Source organism: Eleutherodactylus coqui, chromosome 6 (genome assembly GCF_035609145.1).
Source record: "Eleutherodactylus coqui strain aEleCoq1 chromosome 6, aEleCoq1.hap1, whole genome shotgun sequence".
Taxonomy (NCBI): Eukaryota; Metazoa; Chordata; class Amphibia; order Anura; family Eleutherodactylidae; genus Eleutherodactylus; species Eleutherodactylus coqui.
In genome coordinates this window covers 203174561-203196157 of record NC_089842.1, presented here as the reverse complement: position 1 = coordinate 203196157, position 21597 = coordinate 203174561, and the positions used below count along the sequence as shown (strand labels likewise).

Sequence of the window (21597 nt, the reverse complement as noted above, 5' to 3'; positions counted from 1 at the left end):
AGCTCCTGTGCAGGAGCACGGGAACGCGGAGACACCGGGACGAGTGTTGGGCATCATTTGCCCGACACTCGTCCTGTGTAAAGGAATCTTAACGCTTGAATATTACAAAGAGCAGTTATTGTACTTTGGGTCGTAATGTATCTCCGTCTAAAGATCTGTGCTTGTAGGAAGTCAATGAAGCATTGTTTAGAGTACTTGGCTGAAAATAAGGTGCATGGCTTGTTATAGTTTAGAACTGTCTTCTAACAAACCTGCAGCTGTGGCGGGGAAACAATCTGGATAAAATCCAACAAATAATGTAATAGCATTCACCAATAGTTACCAGGGATCTTGAAAAACAGAATTAATCCAGACATAAAAAAGTATACTGAATATCGCCCAAGTTGTCATCCCACAGCCATATGCATAAAAGGCTGCGAGGCTCATGCATCATTTTACCATTTTCATCATTTGCCCGACACTCGTCCTGTGTAAATGGGCTTTTAGTTACGTAAACTGAAATACCCCTTTAATTGACATTGATTTTACTGTATTTCTTATGATATTCTTAAGATTAAAAGGATGATATGGCACATTATAATGATGAAAAATGTCATACTCCTTAAATATGGAGACTAAGTGTGCACTGTGTAGCCATGTCTGGGCCCACTATATATTAAGACACGTACTAAGGGTGCGCTGTGTAGTCATGTCTGGGTCTCCTATATATTGGGACAAGTACTAAGGGTGCACTGTGTAGCCATGTCTGGGTCCCCTATATATTTGGACAAGTACTAAGGGTGCACTGTGTAGCCATGTCTGGATCCCCTATATATTAACATAAGTTCTAAGGGTGCACTGTGTAGTCATGTCTGGGTCCGTATATATTAGGACAAGTACTCCTTAGTACTTGTCCTAATATATTATAATATGTTTATAATATGTACACTGTGTACATATTATAATGTATATAATATGTACACTGTGTAGCCATATCTGGATCCCCTATATATTAACATAAGTACTAAGGGTACACTGTGTAGCCATATCTGGATCCCCTATATATTAACATAAGTACTAAGGGTGCACTGTGTAGTCATGTCTGGGTCTCCTATATATTAGGACAAGTATTAAGGGTGCAAGGTATAGGCATGTCTGTGTCCCCTATATATTAGGACAAGTACTAAGGGTGCCCTGTGTAGCCATGTCTGTGTCCCCTATATACTAGGACAAGTACTAAGGGTGCACTGTGTAGCCATGTCTGGGTCTCCTATATATTAGGACAAGTACTAAGGGTGCACTGTGTAGCCATGTCTGGGTCTCCTATATATTAGGACAAGTACTAAGGGTGCACTGTGTAGCCATGTTTGGGTCTCCTATATATTAGGACAAGTACGAAGAGTGCACTGTGTAGCCATGTCTGTGTCCCCTATATACTAGGACAAGTACTAAGGGTGTACTGTGTAGCCATGTCTGGGTCTCCTATATATTAGGACAAGTACTAAGGGTGCACTGTGTAGCCATGTCTGGGTCTCCTATATATTAGGACAAGTACTAAGGGTGCACTGTGTAGTCATGTCTGGGTCTCCTATATATTAGGACAAGTACTAAGGGTGCACTGTGTAGTCATGTCTGGGTCAGTATATATTAGGACAAGTACTAAGAGTGCACTCTGTAGTCATGTCTGGGTCCCCTATATATTAGGACAAGTACTAAGGGTGCACTGTGTATTCATGTCTGGGTCAGTATATATTAGGACAAGTACTAAGAGTGCACTCTGTAGTCATGTCTGGGTCCCCTATATATTAGGATAGGTACTAAGGGTGCACTGTGTAGCCATGTCTGGGTCCCCTATATATTAGGACAAGTACTAAGAGTGCACTGTGTAGCCATGTCTGGGTCCCCTATATATTAGGACAAATACTAAGGGTGCACTGTGTGGTCATGTCTGGGTCCCCTATATATTAGGATAGGTACTAAGGGTGCACTGTGTAGCCATGTCTGGATCACCTATATATTGGGACAAGCACTAAGGGTGCACTGTGTAGCCATGTCTGGGTCCCCTATATATTAGGATAGGTACTAAGGTTGCACTGTGTAGCCATGTCTGGGTCCCCTATATATTAGGATAGGTACTTAAGGGTGCACTGTGTAGTGATGTCTGGGTCCCCTATATATTAGGATAGGTACTAAGGGTGCACTGTGTAGCCATGTCTGGATCACCTATATATTGGGACAAGCACTAAGGTTGCACTGTGTAGCCATGTCTGGGTCCCCTATATATTAGGATAGGTACTAAGGTTGCACTGTGTAGCCATGTCTGGATCACCTATATATTGGGACAAGCACTAAGGGTGCACTGTGTAGCCATGTCTGGGTCCCCTATATATTAGGATAGGTGCTAAGGGTGCACTGTGTAGCCATGTCTGGGTCCCCTATATATTAGGACAAATACTAAGGGTGCACTGTGTAGTCATGTTTGGGTCCCCTATATATTAGAACAAGTACTAAGAGTGCACTGTGTAGCCATGTCTGGGTCCCCTATATATTAGGACAAATACTAAGGGTGCACTGTGTGGTCATGTCTGGGTCCCCTATATATTAGGATAGGTACTTAAGGGTGCACTGTGTAGCCATGTCTGGATCACCTATATATTGGGACAAGCACTAAGGGTGCACTGTGTAGCCATGTCTGGGTCCCCTATATATTAGGATAGGTACTAAGGTTGCACTGTGTAGCCATGTCTGGATCACCTATATATTGGGACAAGCACTAAGGGTGCACTGTGTAGTCATGTCTGGGTCTCCTATGTATTAGCCTAAACTCTCTTGACCAGTATAGCACTCCAGAAAGAAGTATATAAATTTGAACCATCGTATATGCAGGCAGCTCTCTCCATTGTAGTTTATAGGACTTGTGAAATGCCAGGCTGTTACCTTGACAACCATCATCTACAATGGAGAGAGCCGCATGCATTGTCTCCTCTCTGGAGTGCCGATTTGGAGTAAACTGACCTTTTTCTCCTGTTAAGTGGGAGTGCTGGACGTGTAACTTCCTTTGATTGAGACATTTATGGTATATCCCAAGTATATGCCATTGTAAATCAGATGGGAATGCTCTTGCAGCCATTGGAAAGTGGTTAAGTATGACCATGTGGCCCTTAGACCAGAAAAGGTTGTTCACCCCTGTGCTTGTGTATCTTGGGTGGACTCCTGACTGGGAATTTATGTAGAGTCCTCTCTTTATAATTCTGAATAAAAGATCGTAGGTTTTTCCTGTTGTGTATGTTACTAATATGAACTCTTCTACAGGAGATTCAGATGATGCTGCTCCTTCCAGTTCCACTATACTGTCATCTACTCCCCCATCTGTGTCTCCAGCTATCAAGGAAGCATCTTCAACCCCACCGTCCTCTCCATCTGTTACAGCTGGATTCTCCTCACCCAGGTAGAAAAGGAGATCATAATCTAATACACAGACTGCAAAAGTGCCTTGAGGGATACATCCTCACTCATGTCTGTGTGATCACCCACACAGTATGCAGGCAGTTAAGTGAAGAGTCATACAAACCACAGAATGTGATTGTTCCCAGCAAGAGAAACCAAGTAATCTTGTAGATACACTTTTGTCAGCCATTAAAAAGATATGTGTGTGTGTGTGTGTGTGTGTGTGTGTGTGTGTGTGTGTGTGTGTGTGTGTGTTACACATACATATGACAAGGCACAGACATGAATGTGATTAATTTGCACTTTAAAGAATACCAGAACAGGATGAGTAGAGAAATAAATACTTAACATAAAGGGCCCCAACACTAATTCGGGGACCATAAAACCTTCACATTTTTATCAGTCGACTATTAAAGTAATTTTACATTTCTCTACTTATCCTGTTGTGGCATTCTTTTAAGTGCAAATTAATCACCTGTGTGTGTGTGTCTGTATATTTATTAACATAGTATGTTAGGCTGAATGAAGACAATGTCCTTCTAGTTCAGCCTGTTTCAACTTCCTTGTTGATCCAGAGGAAGGCAAAAACTCCTAGAGGCAGAAGCCACTTGGCCCTTTCGGGGAAAAAATTCCTTCCCGACTCCATAATGGCAGTCAGAATAATCCCTGGATCAACCTCTGATAGTTCCTACCTGTCTGTAAGACCCAGATCAACAACCCGCTGGTCACCTAATGTCTACATCCTGTAATATCCTTTCACCCTAGATAGACGTCTAGTCCTCTTAAACTCCTCTATGGATTTTGCCATCACCACGTCCTCAGGCAGAGTGTTCCACAGTCTCACTGCTTTTACAGTAAAGAACCCCCATCTATGTTGGTGATGAAACCTGCTTTCTTCTAGACATAGCAGATGCCCTCGTTACCCTCGTAGTCCTGGGTATAAACAGATCATGGGAGAGATCCTTGTATTGTCCCCTAATGTATTTATACATAGTTATTTGATCGCCCTTTAGCCGTCTTTTTTCCAGGGTAAATAATCCCAATTTGGATAGCCTCTCTGGGTATTTCAGTCCCCTCAATCCATGTATTAATTTAGTTGCCCTCCTTTGAACCCGCTCAAGCAATGCAACATCTTTCCTGAGCACGGGTGTCCAAAATTGTACACAGTATTCCATGTGGGGCCTGACAAGTGCCTTATATAGTGGAAGAATAATGTTCTTGTCCCTCGCCCCTATATCTCTCGTGTATATTGCTAACATCCGTTTCTCCTACTCGTGCATAACCTTACGTTAATCAACATTGAACTTCGTTTGCCATTTTTCTGCCCAAGCCCCCAGTTTATCTAGGTCCATTTGTAGCCGTACATTGTCCTCCGTTGCATTAATTATCTTGTATAATTTTGTGTCATCTGCAAATATTGATATTTTACTGTGCAGCCCTTCTATCAGGTCGTGGATGAATATATTTAACAGAATGAGGCTTAATACTAAACCCTGTGGCACCACACTAGCGACAGTGGCCCAATCAAAAAGCAGAGGGTGGTAATAAATGGTTCATACTCTATCTCTGAGCCAGTTCTTTACACAGATGCACACGTTTTCACCCAGTCCGAGCTGCCTCATTTTGTATATCAACCTATTATGTGGCACGGTGTCAAATGCTTTAGAGAAATCCAGATATACAAGATCAATAGACTCTCCCAGGTCCGGCCTAGAAGTTACTTAATCGTAGAAGCTGATTAGATTGGTCTGACATGATCGACCCCTCATGAACCCATGCTGGTGAGGAGTTATTCAGTTGTTCTCCTTGAGGTATTCTAGGATGGCGTCTCTCAGAAACCCCTCGAATATTTTTCCAGTTACTGAAGTGAGACTTGCCGGCCTGTAGTTACCAGGCTCTCTTTTGGATCTCTTTTAGTATAGTGGAACTACTTTGGCAATGCGCTTATCCAGTGGTACAATCCCAGTCTTGATAGTATGCATAAATATTAGAAATAGCGGCCTAGCTATCACATCACTTAGTTCCCTTAGAACCCTTGGGTGTATTCCATCTGGGTCTGGCAATTTATCGATTTTAATCCTCTTTAACCGGCTCTGCACTTCTTCCTGTGTTAGGTATGTAATATTTTGCGAGGGGTTCGTTTTATTCCCCTGCATCTTGTATGACATTTCCTTTTCGTTCGTAAATACACTTGAAAATAAACTATTTAATAGGTTTGCCCCCTCCCCCCATTGTCTTCTATAATTTCTCCTGCATTATTTGTTAAAGGGCCAATCCTTTTACTGATAATATAATTGAAGATTAGTTGAGGATTCTTTTTGCTCTCTTTGGCCATCAGTCTTTCTGCCTCCTCCTTAGCAATTTTGATCTTTTCTTTACATATTTTGTTTTTTTCCTGTATGATTTTAGTGCTTCTTCACTGCCTTCTTGTTTTAGTAGTTTAAACGCTTTCTTTTTTTTTTTGTTTATTGCCCCCTTACAGTCTTGTTGAGCCACAATGGTTTCCTTCTACTTGTAGTTCTTTTATTTTTAAAGGGTATGAAACACTTTTTTGCATTTTTCTAATGTTTTTTCTTCTAATTGTAGCTTTTTATATTCTATTGTCTGTACATGACTGTACGGGCAGCCATCTTGCCTTAGCTGCATTTCACAGCAGACTTCTGGACAGGAGGAGGGACACATTGGCAACTATGAGAGATTGTATAAGGGTCCTCTTACACAGGATGCTTAGTGTTCAGATGCTCACTAGATCTCAGGAATCTAAATGATGGTCGTTCGTATGTAAATGCTGCCAGAGACTGAACAAATAACGCTGTTTAATTTTAATGCCTGTATAAACTGAACAATAAACAAGGCCTGTATAAATAGGCTATTCTCCATCTATGAATGACTGACTGCCTGTTTAGTCTGAATGAAGGCGGATGGCTAGAAGTGATCTCCAATGCACTCTGCCTCCACTCAGTGAGCGATTATTGTTCCTATGTGAAAGCATGCGGCGCTAATCGCTGGGATGACTGAGGCACTAAGGCACTGAACAATCATCCTGTAAAAGAGGGGCCCCTAATACATGTTCTGTAACCCCTACAGGGATCATTTTGCAGGGAGTGGGAAAAGGTAGTCGCAGCCTATTGTGAATGGTGGATCCTGTGTTATCTTTAAGTGTTACCTTTCATTGTTACCCTATCTGTGCTGATATAAGATAACTGCTGAAAAGTTTTCTCTATGGATCAGGAAATATCTGCCCATTAGGCACTGTAGTCTGTGTGAAAAATGTACGATTCTAGGATTTTTACATAGCTCGTGACCAAATTTTTTTCACTTTTTTTTTTTTAAAGGGAATGTTTAGCTCAAACACGCTGTCCAAACTGCAGACGGCATGTTATAGAGCAGGAGGAGTGGAGTAGACTGATGAATAGATTTATAGGGAAAGATTCAGTAGAACTTGTATTTTATTCAATGGGCGGCCCCATCAGTGCTTGACAGCTAACTATGTATGCACAGTCATACACAAATAGTTGTCAGTCAATGATAGAACCACCCATTGGACTGTTGAGCTCAGACTAAGAAGGGATATAAATGAACATGTTTAACCTGACAAATTGCTTTTAAATCACTAACCTTTCTTAAAATTTTTTAAAGGGGTTGCCCCACTTCTAGCCATTTTGCTGCAGGAAACCAACAGCTCCATACATTGTGCAGTGGTCAGGGTTGGTACTGAAGGCTGAGTCATCCCATTTGCTTAAATAGGAGCCCGTCTGCATACCAACCTGATCCACTGCACATTATATGAGGATTCTGCTTTCAGCAGCAAAACAGCTAGAAATTGGACAGCTTTTCTTAGACCTCTGTTTTGTGCTGTTGCTCTGTTATTCCTCTTAAAGGTGTAAAAATTGCTGTAAACATCTGAGCTATGCAAAAATCACTTGACAAAAGACATATTTACTGATGCAAGGGTACATGGGCAGAAAGACAAAATGCTATATGGAGGAGGGTCAAGGTGCAAAATACTGATTAACAACCACTTCTGTACCTACTGTATACATGTGCTAATCGCATAGATATGGGTAGCCCACCTGATCTAATAGCATGGATGTCACTAAGTGTATCACACTTGGCTCATACAGCTTTATGTATATACTCTATATAAAAGATGATTGGGCCATTGTATGGCCCTTTTCAGTGTTGTTTTTTTTTCTCTAGAAGATATTTGAATAAACTGACAACTGGGTGTTTCCATTTTTGTGTCAGTAGGGTATGTCCCTGCATAGTCTTATGATATCCACTGATTGGACAGTGTCAGGTACTGAATGGTGACGCCCAGTTGTCAGTCCAATCTTACATTTAGCAGAGGAACAGAATCCTAAGAAGAACTCCAGAATTTTTTTATAATGGGAAATAAAAGTATCCACTAAAGCAGACATTTCAGGAGAGTTGGCAGGTCTTCTAAAAAGATGTAAGGAGACGAGCAGTTGAGTGACTTGTCTTAAGACTTGGGGTAACAGTACAATTTCAAGATGAGATACTGGAGTCAATGGCATTCAACATATTTCGCTAAGATAAAAAAAAAAGTGCGGGCTTTGGTATCAAAAAACGTTAATACATTTTTTTTCTTTTAATCCAGCCAAAGTCCTGGATGTGAGCTTATGGGACTTCAGTTGGATTACTGGATAGTCGCCCCCGTCACTGAGAAGAAGAAAGAGGCTGAGAAAAGGGAATCCACATCTGCTAAGAACACTTTAAAATGCACTTTTCGCTCGCTGCAGGTCAGCAGGCTCCCCAATAGTAACGATGTCCCCGCTGCTCCTACCATGTCCATGACAGTTGTCACAAAGGAGAAAAACAAAAAAGGTAACCATATCATTGTTTGCAGCTGGATTTGCATATCAGAGCACACCCTTGACTCCAGAAGCCGTATTCATCATAGCCATTTGTTTCAGTCAGTTCTCAGAGAACCAGGTAGATTTCAGAAATACACTTTACCCTTGTTTGATATGCTTCAATCTCTTAATATCCTGCAAGATAATGTCTGTACCTGCGAGGCATGCCTGCTTTAAAAAGAGGTTCTACCTAACCCACTAGAGAATCGACATAGAGAATCCACTCCATTGCACGGCCAATGTAGTACTCAAGGCTTTATCATGGAGTGTGAAAACAGCAACATTTTGGCATATAGCTTGAGGAATTAGGCTTGTCTGCTGAAACTTTGCTGTTTTTATACTTTTGTGCTCCAAAATAAAGCTTTAAATGATCAGTAACTTTTCAACAAACTTTGTAATACGAGGGGCTGCTGAGAAGTCTTTGGCTTTGTGTTCTTTTTTTGTTTCAATGGTAACAAATGTTATATCACATAAAAGCCTTATGTGTTTAATATATGTTTTCAAATTTTTGTGTTTGTAGCTTATGGCAGCAGTGATCTAGCCATACGGGAAAACAAAATGGCGGAGTCTAAGGCGATATTTACAGCAAATTAGAGCAGAGGAGTGATAAAATTCTTGTTTCTGCAAGGAAAGTCCGTAAAGGATATTCATGGTGATATGTCGCAGACATTGGGGGATCAATGCCCTTCATATTCTACAGTTAGGAACTGGGTTGCCAAATTTAAAACGGGCGACTTTAGCACCAATGATGAGGAACGTCCTGGACGACCGAGAGAGGTTGTTCCGGAGATCATCGATGCTGTGCACAACCTCATACTGGAGTATCAACTAATTTCAACTAAAGGAATAGCAGACGCACCCATTCTGGCTCAAACTAATCGGGTCAGATGACCAAACGCCTTTTCACATACTCCTATTTCTAGACGCACATAGTAACAACACCCACCCAGCCCTAAAATGGGATACTCTTAAGGCCTATATCAGAGGATGCCTTAAGTCCGCTATTTCACATATCAAAAAGTCAACATCCCAGACTGACAGAGAACTGGAAGCTCAGACATCTGACGCCGAAAGGCTATACATTTCTGACCTTACAGATGCTAATAAAATAGCCTGGCTCAGCCTCTCCCGCCTTTATAAAAACCATATATACACTAAGACCAAACGTAAACTATTCTTCGCTAAACAGTATTATTTCGAACTGGGAAACCAATCCAGCCACTTACTTGCCAATCTAATTAAACGCGAAAATCAAACTAATATGATCCTCAAGATTAAAAACCAACATGGCGAGGAACTGACGGACGCCCCATCTATTACAAACTGTTTCAAGGAATTCTATGCCAACTTATATAGCTCTTCCACAAGCGACTCTACAGCAGACATACTGAACTATTTACAGGACCTGACTTTCCCAACACTCTCCACAGAGCAGATAGAGCTCCTGGAGGCTCAAATCACCCTGGATGAAATCAAACAGACAATCCAAGAAATGGCACTCAATAAATCCCCTGGCCCAAGCTTACCTTACCCCCAGCCGTCTCTATAAAATGGGCAATGCCTCGTCAAACTCCTGCCATAGATGTCGACAACCGGAAGCAAAATTCTGGCACTTGATCTGGGAGTGCCCTCCAGTCAATGACTTCTGGTCCAAAATCATCGATTTCATAAATTCAATATTGCCATCCCCATTTAGCATCGGTCTGGACCCTAAAATAGCCCTATTTGGTCTACTGGAGGAGGGGTGGGCCATATCGTACCCATACTTTCCTTAAAAAGGTGCTATTTCTGGCGCGGAAAGCGATAGCCATACAATGGATGGCTGCCGAAGCCCCATCAATCCCACACTGGATTCAAATGGTAAATCTCAGTAATCTCCTATGAGAAAATCATTTACCAAAATAGAGGCTGCCCGAACAAATTTCAGGAGATATGGGCTCTCTGGTTAGATACCCAATCCACCCTATCTGCAGACTAAACTCTCAACCCTGGACTCCCCCTTCCTCTCCCCCCCCCCCCCCCCCCCCCTCCTCATATCATCAAACACATGGAGCCTTACTATACAAATCTCCAAAGATCGGCACAGACAGGTTATGATGGTAAAATTTATAACAATAAACTTAACGTTTAAACAAGAAGTATCCAGAAATTATTGTACTATTTACTATACCAATCTAAGTACAACGTAATACCCATGTACAATCTGATATGTATCTAACAAACCCTTTCTCATTCTGTACTGCGCAAAATATTTCTGTTTTAAAATAAAATGAATTAAAAAAAAAAAAAGGAATAGCAGACATGGGGATTTCTGGTGAACGCGTTTGTGTCATTATCCATGAACATTCAAACATGAAGAAGGTATCTGCACAGTGGGTCCCCAAATGTTTGACAGCAGATCAGAAAAGCATGCGAGTGAGAACTTCACGGTCTATTTGTCAGCGTTTCTGGACTGATAAGAACTTTCTGGATCGACTGGTCACTATGGATGAGACCTGGATTTATTTGTATGACCCTGAAACCAAGGAGCAGTCAAAAGAGTGGAGGCACAGTGGTTCTCCTCGCCCAAAGAAGTTCAGGGTGCAAAAATCAGCCACTATAGTTATGGCGTCTGTGTTCTGGGATAAGGAGTGGGGGGTGAAAGTGGACTACCTTCAAAAGGGTTCCATCATCAGTGCAAGGTATTACATTGAACTTTTGGACCAACTGAAGGCAGCTCTGAAGGCCAAAAGGCGCGGCAAGCTGTCCAAAGGAATCTTGTTCCTACAAGACAATGCCTCCGCTCACACTGCACAAGCGACCACAGCAAAACTGGTGGAGCTAGGCTTCCAGCTGGTTGACCACCCACTTTATTCACCAGATCTACTTCCCTCCAACTATCATCTGTTTCCAAACCTGAAGAAACACCTCAAGGGTACCAAATTTCACACAATTTCTGATGCTATGGCTGCTACGGATGACTGGTTTGAGGCACAACCGAAATCCTTTTTTTTTTTTTTGCAAGGCTTAAAGAACTTGGAATACTGATGTAAGACGTGTGTTGACAGCAGTGGAATAAATGTAAAGTTTCATCTTCCTATCTCATTTCTCTCTGGGTAAAGCCAAAGACTTATCAGCAGCCCCTCGTAGTGCTCTAAAGTGATTTTCACTTTTGCTAGTTTTTTTGTTTTTTTTAGCATTAAAACACATTTCAGGTAAATAAAGTGCTGACTGCTAGGGTTCCCCCTTACGTCTAACTTACTGTCCACTGCAAGTTGTCAAGTAAAATCAATCTCTAGTAATGGTGACCCAAAGATGGCTTACAGGAAGTGGGGATGGGTGTTTCCCTTCTGCTGCCCTTAGAAGTCAATGGAGAGAGGAGCAAACTGCTAGTGTGAGACATGAGAGACTCAAACAGAAATGCTGCTACAGCATATTTTGCTGACTGGTTCCTGTGTCAGTTACTGAAATCGCATCTACACTGCTCAGCACTATTGTATAAAGTACTACATAGTATTTCTGTGTACTCTGTAGAGATAGCAGATTCTGTTTTCTCAGTCTGCAGTACTTAGAAGACCTTTTAGTAGCTACCGTCTTCCCACTCGCTCAGGGAAAACTGAGAAGTACAGATACAGCCTACAAATGCAGGATTACGTATAGTGTAATTCCCCGTATGCACACAGCAGCTTATTTTAACGGTCATCTGAAAGTACGGGGATGCTTTAAAAAAAAACTGATTGGTACTGGCAGGTAAGATAAAGTGGACCATAGCAGCTAGTGTGTGCTGTACAATGAACACAGATCCAATTGGCAGACTGTACAAAACAGTTTCTGCATAAATGTATTAATGAATTGTGTGGAAACGCTAGCTATTTTTATTTTTGAAAGGAATATCCTTTTAATTAAAAAAAAATAATTTTAAAATAAAAATTGAAATTTAAAAATCACCGCATATGGGCTGAAACATAAAGAAGACTCTATTCTCCTTCTCTTTGCTTTGGCAATCTAGGTCTCGCTGTCCTCCAGGTCACCAAGTGACCACCGCAGCGAAACAGTCGGTGACCACAGCAGTCAGGTGCCCGTACTACTGACATTATCTCTCTGATGGGAGCCATGATGCCGGTAGTATGACACAACTGCTGCTGTGGTCACAGTCACTATAAGACAGGACTATTGGCTGTATGTAAACAGACCTGCTCGGGTTGGTTCACGTAATACGCACGCGAATGGGTTCTATTCACTGCGTATTTGTTCAAATGATGTTTGATTGCATGAAAAATCCACAGCTTGACCTATTCTGGTGTGTATTACGCACCGCAATAGGCTAGTGAATAGGCCAGCGCAGATACACAGGATAGGCTGTATCCTGCACGGAAACCAAACAACTGTTCAATATTCTGCAGTGCTAGGATAGGGACATGAAGCATTACACAGGTCCCATTGAGATCAGGTGACTGGCCATATAATGTGGGAACATGAGCAAGAGATGTTGTAGCCATTCTGCACTCCTGGTACTAGTAGAATTTGAAGGGTATTCATGTAAGCCAGGCAACCTCTTCAATGTAGCGGTCCTTTTACCCTAATGCTATGAGAACTATAGGCAGAGCAGGCAGTCTCATGTGAAGTCTGCCTGTCCGCTGTCACTTTTCAGGTGGTGGTAGGTATAATTACACCCCAAAATTATGCAAAGAATTTTGCGCTTTTTATGTCCACATAGTTTCTTGTTATACTGACAGTACTTTGTGATTTATGTTACAAGACAACGTATTAAATTGCTGGATTATAAATGGGTAACTGGAAAATAATTCATATATTCAAAAGGGAAGATGGAGCAATACCTCAGCAGCGCCGCCTATTGCAAGGCAACATCCCTGCACGTCAATGTTAGACTTTTTATGCAAGTCTTATAACAATGACTGGGCATTGTGAGCAAAAACCAGAAGAATCATACACAGACATCTGTTTTGGGGTGATTGCCCCTTATCAGTGTGCAGTAGGTTTCTAGCTTGGCTAGTGAGAAGTCTGTAGATGCGGGTCAGGAAGAATATTGTTTTTTCTTAGGGTGAATGCATAGGGGCAGAAATTTTGTGAGATGTCCTGCAGAATTTCCGCCCGTGCATGCTGCCATAGGATTGCATTGGTTTATATAATCCTATGCAGACAGCCACGATTTGACCACATGAAAACTCGCGCAGTAAACAAATTGCGTCATTTCCTATTTCTGTGCGAGCCTCGCAGAGGCCCGCACAGAAATGTCACCTCTGACGTGCCGGCTGTGCTCTGCGCATGTGTAGTTGTGCACCAGCCGGCACATCGCAGAGCAGAGAGAAAACGCCGGAGGAGGTGAGCTGCAGGTCCCTGCAGGGGCACGGGTCGCATCCTGCTACAAAAATTCGCTACCTATTTGAAGGTAGCATTTCTGCAAGTCAATGTTAGACCTTTTTAAGCAAGCCTTATAACAATGACTGGGAATTGTGAGCCAAAGACAGAATAACCATACACAGAGAAATATTAAATACATTTTTAAAAATCTATTAAAATCGCTATTGGGCTTGCCACAGACCTTTTAAAAGTTGTTGGCCAAAGCAGATATTTCGCTTATGCCCGCATGTGGATGGATCTGTGACTGGAGAGGACAGTATACCGCTGCTAGATTTCTGTCTAAACTTAAAATGACCCATCTTTTTTGTTCTTAAGGAAAAAAAGTTGCAATGTGCCCAATCCCCCACCGTAACATATCTGAATGAATGTTGGATGAAAATATGATGCGAATTACATGGATGGCAAAAGGAGCCAAGTCAGACAAACTCAATTTACTATATTTGGCCCCTTTAGACTTTAAAAATATAGAGTACATATTTTTTTTGTTTTTGAGGGGAGGGGGGGGGAATTAATACATCGGTCTGTACGGACCCGGTGACTGTTGCACTTTTTTATTTATTTTTTTTGTGTTTCACTTACAGTGATGTTTTTGCCTAAAAAGACTAAAGACAAAGACATAGAATCTAAATATCAATGTATTGAAGGCATCAGCAGATTGATTTGCACAGCAAAACATCAGCAGAACATGCTCAGAGGTAAGTAGTCTTTTATATTTATATTTTTGGAAGGCTAACCAGGATGAAGTGCTGATGAGGTTCTCCTATAATAACCAAATTCTGAGTCTCTTGATGATATGTATTATTTAGGCTGGCCCTTCCCTAGTGTCGGGCGATTAATCCACTTTGATTAGCTATTAAGCTATTAGCTTAAATTCCGCATCTGCTCAGAATTGTGCCCCTGTGTGGGTGGAGTGGCGGACGCTAATATCTGAACTAAGCGGAGGGGGGGGGGCGTACAGGATGGACGACACCGTGTAGGTGAAGGACGAAGGTACACAGGAAAGATTCTGTGTGCTGCTTAGCATAACGCCATCTTTACCTGGTACACATCAGTGAGAGAAGTGTAGTAAAACATAGTGTTGTGACGCAGTTACCCCCCTAACTGCAGAGTCTGCGGCCGTGGAGGGCGGCATGTAGAGCTAAAGCTGCAACTCATTTGCAAATTGATGGAGTCACACAGCCGACGTGCTCAGACTACCGGTGTGACCCAGTACCAGCTGCTGCTAGAACTCCTCGCACTGATCCTCTGCATTACAGTAATGGATCCAGCAGATAAGGGGGATGTACTGAGGATACGAAGGGTCAGGGTGCTGTACAACACACAGCAGGCCAATCCCCCAGGGGTCCTGGGGCCTGCTGCTTCTGATTTCACCACCGCTAGTCTCGCTGCTACGTAACGGTAAACAAGCGTCATTACCCTATGGAACGCCCATCCTGGTGTGAACCCTGACAAGGTTACATTTACTTAGAGTGTAATTTCTGCAGCTGGAGTGCCGCAGGTTAGAGATCACTGGTCTAAATCTGGGCTCCCCAACCTGGCTCTCCAGCTGTTGTGAAACTACAATTCCAATTCTCCCCTGACACCCTTAAACTGTTGGGAGTTGTAGTTCCACAACATCTGGAGAGCTACAGGTTAGGGAACACGGGTCTAGATAAATCGCCCAGCCCACGGCACACAATGAGAATCGGTTAGAATGACCTCTGATGGCTACCGTGTCTGCATATTAACCCTTTCTGTCTGTTTGGTTTCCTTCTCCATTAGTGCTCATTGACGGCGTGGAGTGGAATGATGTGAAGTTTTTCCAGCTGGCAGCACAGTGGTCGTCTCACGTTAAGCACTTCCCCATCTGTATATTCGGACATTCGAAATCCAACTTCTAGCCTTTTTGTTGCACAGGTCGTCTTTTCAACACTACCCACTTCCTACTCAATACTGGGTGTCTGGATATCCTACACTAACGCGTGCCAACGACTCTTCCCAGCAGAGAACCATCCAGTTACTCTCCCTTTTTTTTTTTTTTTTACTATTTTATTATTGCTCAGATTATTTAAAGCTAAGCTTGAAGTTACATTTTTTTCCTTGTATTTTTAATGTTACATCCAAGGGAGTAGATCTTTTAAAAAGGAAATTTGAAAAGTCTTAAATACACTTGTGGCAGAGATTTTGGTACTTCAAAAGCTGCATAAGAAAATGCACTGCTTATGTGTTACATGCTAGATGAATAACTAGTGAGAGTGATGGGTTAAAAGGAAGCTGTCCTAGGATTGTGCTGCTACCACATGACCTGCAGCGAGAGCTTCATATGGCTGAGCATGGCCAATAATAAGAATTGTAGCCGTGTAGTCATGTTAGAACGCCAGCATAATGCACTATGTAATAAAGTAGGATAACAAACTGACACACTCTCCGAAAGGTCTTGTTAACTACATCCGTAGGGGAGGTAGGAGTTTCCTCCATTCTTTTTTCCTTGACTGGTGGTAAGATAATTAACTTTTTAAAAGGGAATTAATCCTCTTCAGTATACCCCAGGGGAACAGTGACCTCCGATAATAGATGTATGAATGAGCGTTAAGGGCTTGAGTTTCTGCATTTAGACAGCTACTTGCAGTAAGTGGTTTTGCACTTTTGCTAATACTTTCTTTCCCTGTAACAGTTCCCCTGCCTGTTACATGATCTGTCCAGGAAATTCTATGGTCTAACGTCACAAGAAGCCACTTACCTTTTACTGCTTTGGTTCAAGGAAAGCTTGGCGTCAGTAAAGCCCCGACAATAATTGCCCCCTATTTATACTTTCTATATTTATATTTAACAGTGTGAGGGTTTATTCATATATGGAGATTTTTATTTTTACTTGGATTCTTTTTTTTTGACAAAACCACTGAATTCCTTGTGCTCACCCATTTACACTCCACTTGTGTAGAATTAGACTTAGTAGTAGTTTGTACATTTAGGCAAACGCACAAACTCACTCTTTTTAAGCTTTGTGGGTCCGACACCATCATCAGAATGTCAGTAGTAAGTGAAAATGATGGACAGGAACTAGTAGCATCCGCCATCTAATAGGTTAGCATAAGACTCGCTGTGGCTACTGTGGGTTCAGGTTCAGCCTTTTTGGCTCTTCCTCTACAGGATGTTGACTACACCAGTGACTTCGTAAACTTCTTGATAACTTCCATTAGTAAGGGGTTTCTTGCTCTGCTCATGACTTAGACCACTCTTCATGAAGCCCTCTTATATTTTTAGTGGTGTGTTGATTCACAGGCTTGCAGAACATGGTTTGCATCGGCACGACTCTCGTTGTTTTCTCTTTTAGCAATTGCTCATTTGAATGTAATATGGCAATTAGGCCAATGAAGGACATCTAATACTTAACTGAAGACTGAGGTGATTAATGCTGTATGCACCAGAGTATGCTGTGACTTTCTACACATCTAAAGCTTTTATATAAGGATTATTGCATAATCCAATATGACCATAGTGTGAAATGCCACCTAGAGGCTTGAAGGGTACACCGCAGGAATGTTCTTGGATGTATTGCAGTGTGATTTTTCTAACTGACAGAATCTAACCACCAGCACTTCCAAAATAACTTTTAATTTCTGTTATCCTTAAGCTTAAATGGAATTAAATCAGATCCCCCCCCCCCCCCCATAATTTATATGCATCTCAAAAACCATTACAGAACATATTTTGGTTGAAGGGGTAGAAGGACATTTGAACAACATAGCTGCTAACTTTTAGAAACTGATCCAGCCTTGCCCACAAATTGGGTCTAGTTGCTATTGCAGCTCAAAGTGAATAGTAATGAGGTGCAGTAGCGGGCCTCACCCATGAACAAGAGTGGCGCTGTTTCTGGACTATAGCAGCCATGGTTGTTTTTTTTTGCTAATTGCAGAAAACCCCCTGCCGCACATTGACATAACACAATGCTCCACACCGTGGTGGGAATCAACTTGTTCTAACCATTTCACTTGCAGGGATCCTAAAGCCATTTCCTGATGGTTTACTCCAAAATATTTCTGGCAGTAAATATCTGAATATGAGATCACACTGCAAATCATCCACATCTTCTGTAACCTGAAGCCGCTGGGCTGTCATTTACCATGAATAAACCTTTACAGTGATGGATTGCTAGTTAGGCTGTTGTAGCAGTAAAGGAGCAAAGATGCCTTTACACCTCAAATGTTCATATCTACCATAAATATCTCAGAACTTGCTTCCCTTTGAATAAAATTTACTGACAATACTCACTGACATTATTGTGTGCCTTTTTATTTTTTCCCCCTCTAGGAACAGTTCAATTAAGTGTCTATATTTTTTCTTTCGTCACATCGGTAGTACATGTGAATATATTCAGAGCCGTAACTAGAAGCTCCTGGGCCCTGATGCAAATTCTGTGACGGGCCCCTACCTACCATGTGTTATTGATAATGCTGGTGTTTTCCTATGTGATGGAGGGGCCTTTGAGTCTCCCAAGGGTCTAGGGCCTGGTCACAACTGCTACCCCTGCATCCCCTATAGTTACATCCCTAAATATATGGTAGGGTTTGACCTGGTGAGGGATGTCCACAAGCTTTATGGAGGGTAGTAAAGACAAGGAAGGTATGAATACAACTCCTCAAATAGCATGATGTTTGAACAGAGTATTCAGTTATCAGAGCTGCCGATGCCCTTCATTGGGTATGTTCCTGGCTTGGCCTGTAGGGGGGGAGAGAAGTGTAAAATTTGGGTTCTGTAGCAGCCTGAGGCATATTTCACTTACCTGACATACAAAAATAAGTGCCTAATTTTCTGGTTAAGAGATCCATTTTCAAAGGATGAAGTAGTATATGTATGCTTGGCGTTTCTAAAGTTGCATAGTGCTGGTATTCGGCCATTTTTGGCACTCCCATCAAAATGAACGACTGAAGTTCCGGCAGTGGAGCATTGTGGGTGACAACATCTTAGCTGAGGTCTGGTGAGAGAGCTAGAAGACCAGCTACTTCCCTGAACATCCCCTGCATCATGGAGGAAAGCTGCTGTCAAGACATAGAATGGCTTACCGCAGCAGTAGGAAAGGTTTCCAACATCTGAGCTCATTAGTCTCTGCCTTAGGCCTCCATCACACAGGCGTTTTCAGAAACGCAGTGTTTTTTTCAATGCTGCGTTTCTGCAGCTTCGGCAGTGCTGGCTTGTGTCATGCCAGGGGTTTCAGCTATGTTGCCAGCACAGCTGAAAACCCAGCCAAGGAAGCTAGAAAAAAAATGCAATATTCACCTAGCAGGCACCGTCCGAGTCCCTCCCACTCTCTCCGGCAGGCTTCTGGGCACTTGTCATCACCGACAGAGCATCTCTTGATCGTAACCGGGTTTGAAGACCACGCCTCCAGCAAGAAATTGCTCTGATTGGCTGCGCCAGTGCTTGGTGAACCAATCTCTCTTGCTGGATGTGGGGCATTTCAATCCCCATTACCACCAAGAGATGCTCTGTCAGCACTGAAAAGTGCCTGGAGCTCCGAAAGCAGCTGCAGAGACCCGGACGGTGCTTACCACGTGAGTGTTTGTTTATTTATTTATTTTTTTCTCATCTAGTGTAGCTAGGGTTGATTTTCAGAGTCGGGATTATATTTCAAGCGCCTCTCCTGAAAATTTGTGTGTGTTTAACGCTGCCAAAAACACTGTACCAAGTTGTGCAGCATTTTCGACAGCGCTGAAATCGCTGTCCATTCATTTGAGTGGGCAACGCTGGGCAGATGGAACATGCGTCGCTGTTGAAGCGCAGCATTTTGTGTGAACAGCCCCAATTAAAAATATATATAGCGTTTAGTGCTGTGGTTTCAGCACTGCAGTAAACGCTGTACAAAAATGCCTGTGAGGGAGATCTTAGGGGGCGTTGGTGCTAGTGGAGAGCTGCCATTTTAGCTCTGTCAGGGCAATCTGTTAACCATGTGGTGGTACCCAGCATGCAGCTATGAGGCTAGAAGGCACCCCGTTCAGCATCCTGTAGCCCAAGAAGGAGGGAGACTCTCCTGCAGCTTGCTATAATGTCCTGGCAACAGCTTCTCTCTTGCTTGCTGTGAACACTGGGGCTGGCGGACGGCTCAGCGCTGGTCATCAGCACTCAGACTATACAGGTGCGATCCAGCTAGCTCTTTTCTTTCCTCTACCTTGGTGTCCCAGGCACCTTGCACAACAGCCTTAGGCCTGTGTCCAACAAGTATGTGCGCATTTACCACTGCATATTTGCATGCACAACTTTTTTTTTTTTGTGCACTTTTGAGTACAAGATGTTTGTTTTTTTCCATGTGCAAATGCATTGAGAAATATAACATGCTGTTTTTTTTTTCTTTTTGCGACCAAAATGCACCCGCAAAATATGCACATGTGAAGGAAAACATTGAAATCAATAGGTTCTATTTTCTGCGTATTGTCTGTTAAATTTTCATGCACATATACGTTTATGTGACACAAAGCTAGCAAACAAAAATGCAGGGCTTCCAAGGTACTTGAATACACTGGAGATGTTGTGGAATATCTAGTATTCTCCTGTGCATGTCCGCTTACATTGCTTGTACCTCCATTGTAGCCCGTGTTAATACCACCACTTCCACTAGAGGTTGCCAGACACATAAACTGCCTATCTGTATAAGGGATCAGCAGAGGAGTTGTTGTTCTGTATTTTTACTAGTCTTCAGAACTTTACCTTTATATGATCCCTGCCATTCCCATTGTTGCCACTAGAGGCTGACACACTCCACTACAAATTCAAACCTGCATAAATTCTGCCCCAACTACAACTATAGCAGTGCCGGTGTCCTTGGAATTCTAATATAATTACGGCTAAAGTGTATAAGTATCTCATAATATAAGTTTAATCCATGCTGAAACATTGATACCAGGTCTTCTATTTGCACAGTAATTTTTTCTTATCGCTACTACTTATGTGACGCCTCCTTCATATATACTTCCTGCTTAATCAGAACCTACACAAAACGAAGTATCAATTCTCTCCCTTGTCCTCTAGATATCGCTTTTTAAAAGATCTGTTATTTTCACCATTCCCTGCGTTAAACTGATTTCACATCAGCGCTCAGAGGTTCCATTTTCCTGCTCCATTCTGGGAGCAAGAAATGGGAATCACCTGGCCGAATGGCTCCGTTATATGATGGAACTGAACAACGCCAAACGGGCCCCATTGTTTTGGTTTCTGCCCAGGTGCCTGGCATTTTACCGGAAGAAAAAGTGCCTCCTTTTTCTGGCATTTTGTGCCGGATCTGCAACAGAACCTGCAAACGTGGGCTCCAGTGCCTTATCTGATTGAGACAGAAGGAAAATGCTGATAATGGAATTTTTACTTAGACTGCAGTATATAAAAGTGTATTGTAGCTGCAACTAATTTTTACCCCTGGAACGTTCTCTGCTACAGGAGGACATAAACCAGCTAATCTCCAATAGCATCGATCACATGTTGACTAGAGATGAGCGAGCACCCAAATGCTCGGGTTCTCGTTATTCGAGTCGAGCTTTTCGTAAAATTCGAGAGCTCTACTCGAGTAACGAACCCCATTGGCTACAATGAGAGACTCGAGCATTTTTGTAGGTGGGCCGCCGGGTCCCAAGCCTTTTTTTTTTTCTTCTCTCGCCCTCTCTCTCCCGTTGATGTGTGTGCTGCAGCGGGGAGGAGCCAAAACAGGCATGTCACAGCAGGGAGGGGCCAAAACTGGGGCGGAGTCTAACACTGCATGATGCTCGTTCGAGTAACTAGCACCATCGAGTATGCTAATACTCAAACGAGCATCAAGCTTGGCAGAGTACGTTCGCTCAACTCTAATGTTGACATTTTCACATTTATAACTTAACTATTTAGAATTTCGAAATGCGCTCCAACCCTCCAGAGACATTCTCACAGGCAGCTATAGCTGAAGGCTTATTTACATGCAAAGATAATCTTTTAG

At 42.5% G+C, this 21597-nt stretch overlaps 1 protein-coding gene across 3 annotated transcripts in view; it reads left to right on the top strand.

Annotated features, from left to right (window-relative positions):
- The window catches only part of PACS2 (phosphofurin acidic cluster sorting protein 2), a 143900-nt gene extending 125980 nt beyond the window's left edge, over nucleotides 1–17920 (top strand). For all 3 annotated transcript variants that reach the window (XM_066608618.1, XM_066608620.1, XM_066608617.1), the window contains exons 22-25: nucleotides 3292–3427; nucleotides 8048–8274; nucleotides 14246–14359; nucleotides 15426–17920. In XM_066608618.1, coding sequence (XP_066464715.1) covers nucleotides 3292–3427; nucleotides 8048–8274; nucleotides 14246–14359; nucleotides 15426–15544 — 596 coding nt within the window. In that variant the 3' untranslated portion in view covers nucleotides 15545–17920. The remainder of the gene's footprint in view (nucleotides 1–3291; nucleotides 3428–8047; nucleotides 8275–14245; nucleotides 14360–15425) is intronic.
- The last annotated feature ends 3677 nt before the right edge of the window (nucleotides 17921–21597 follow it).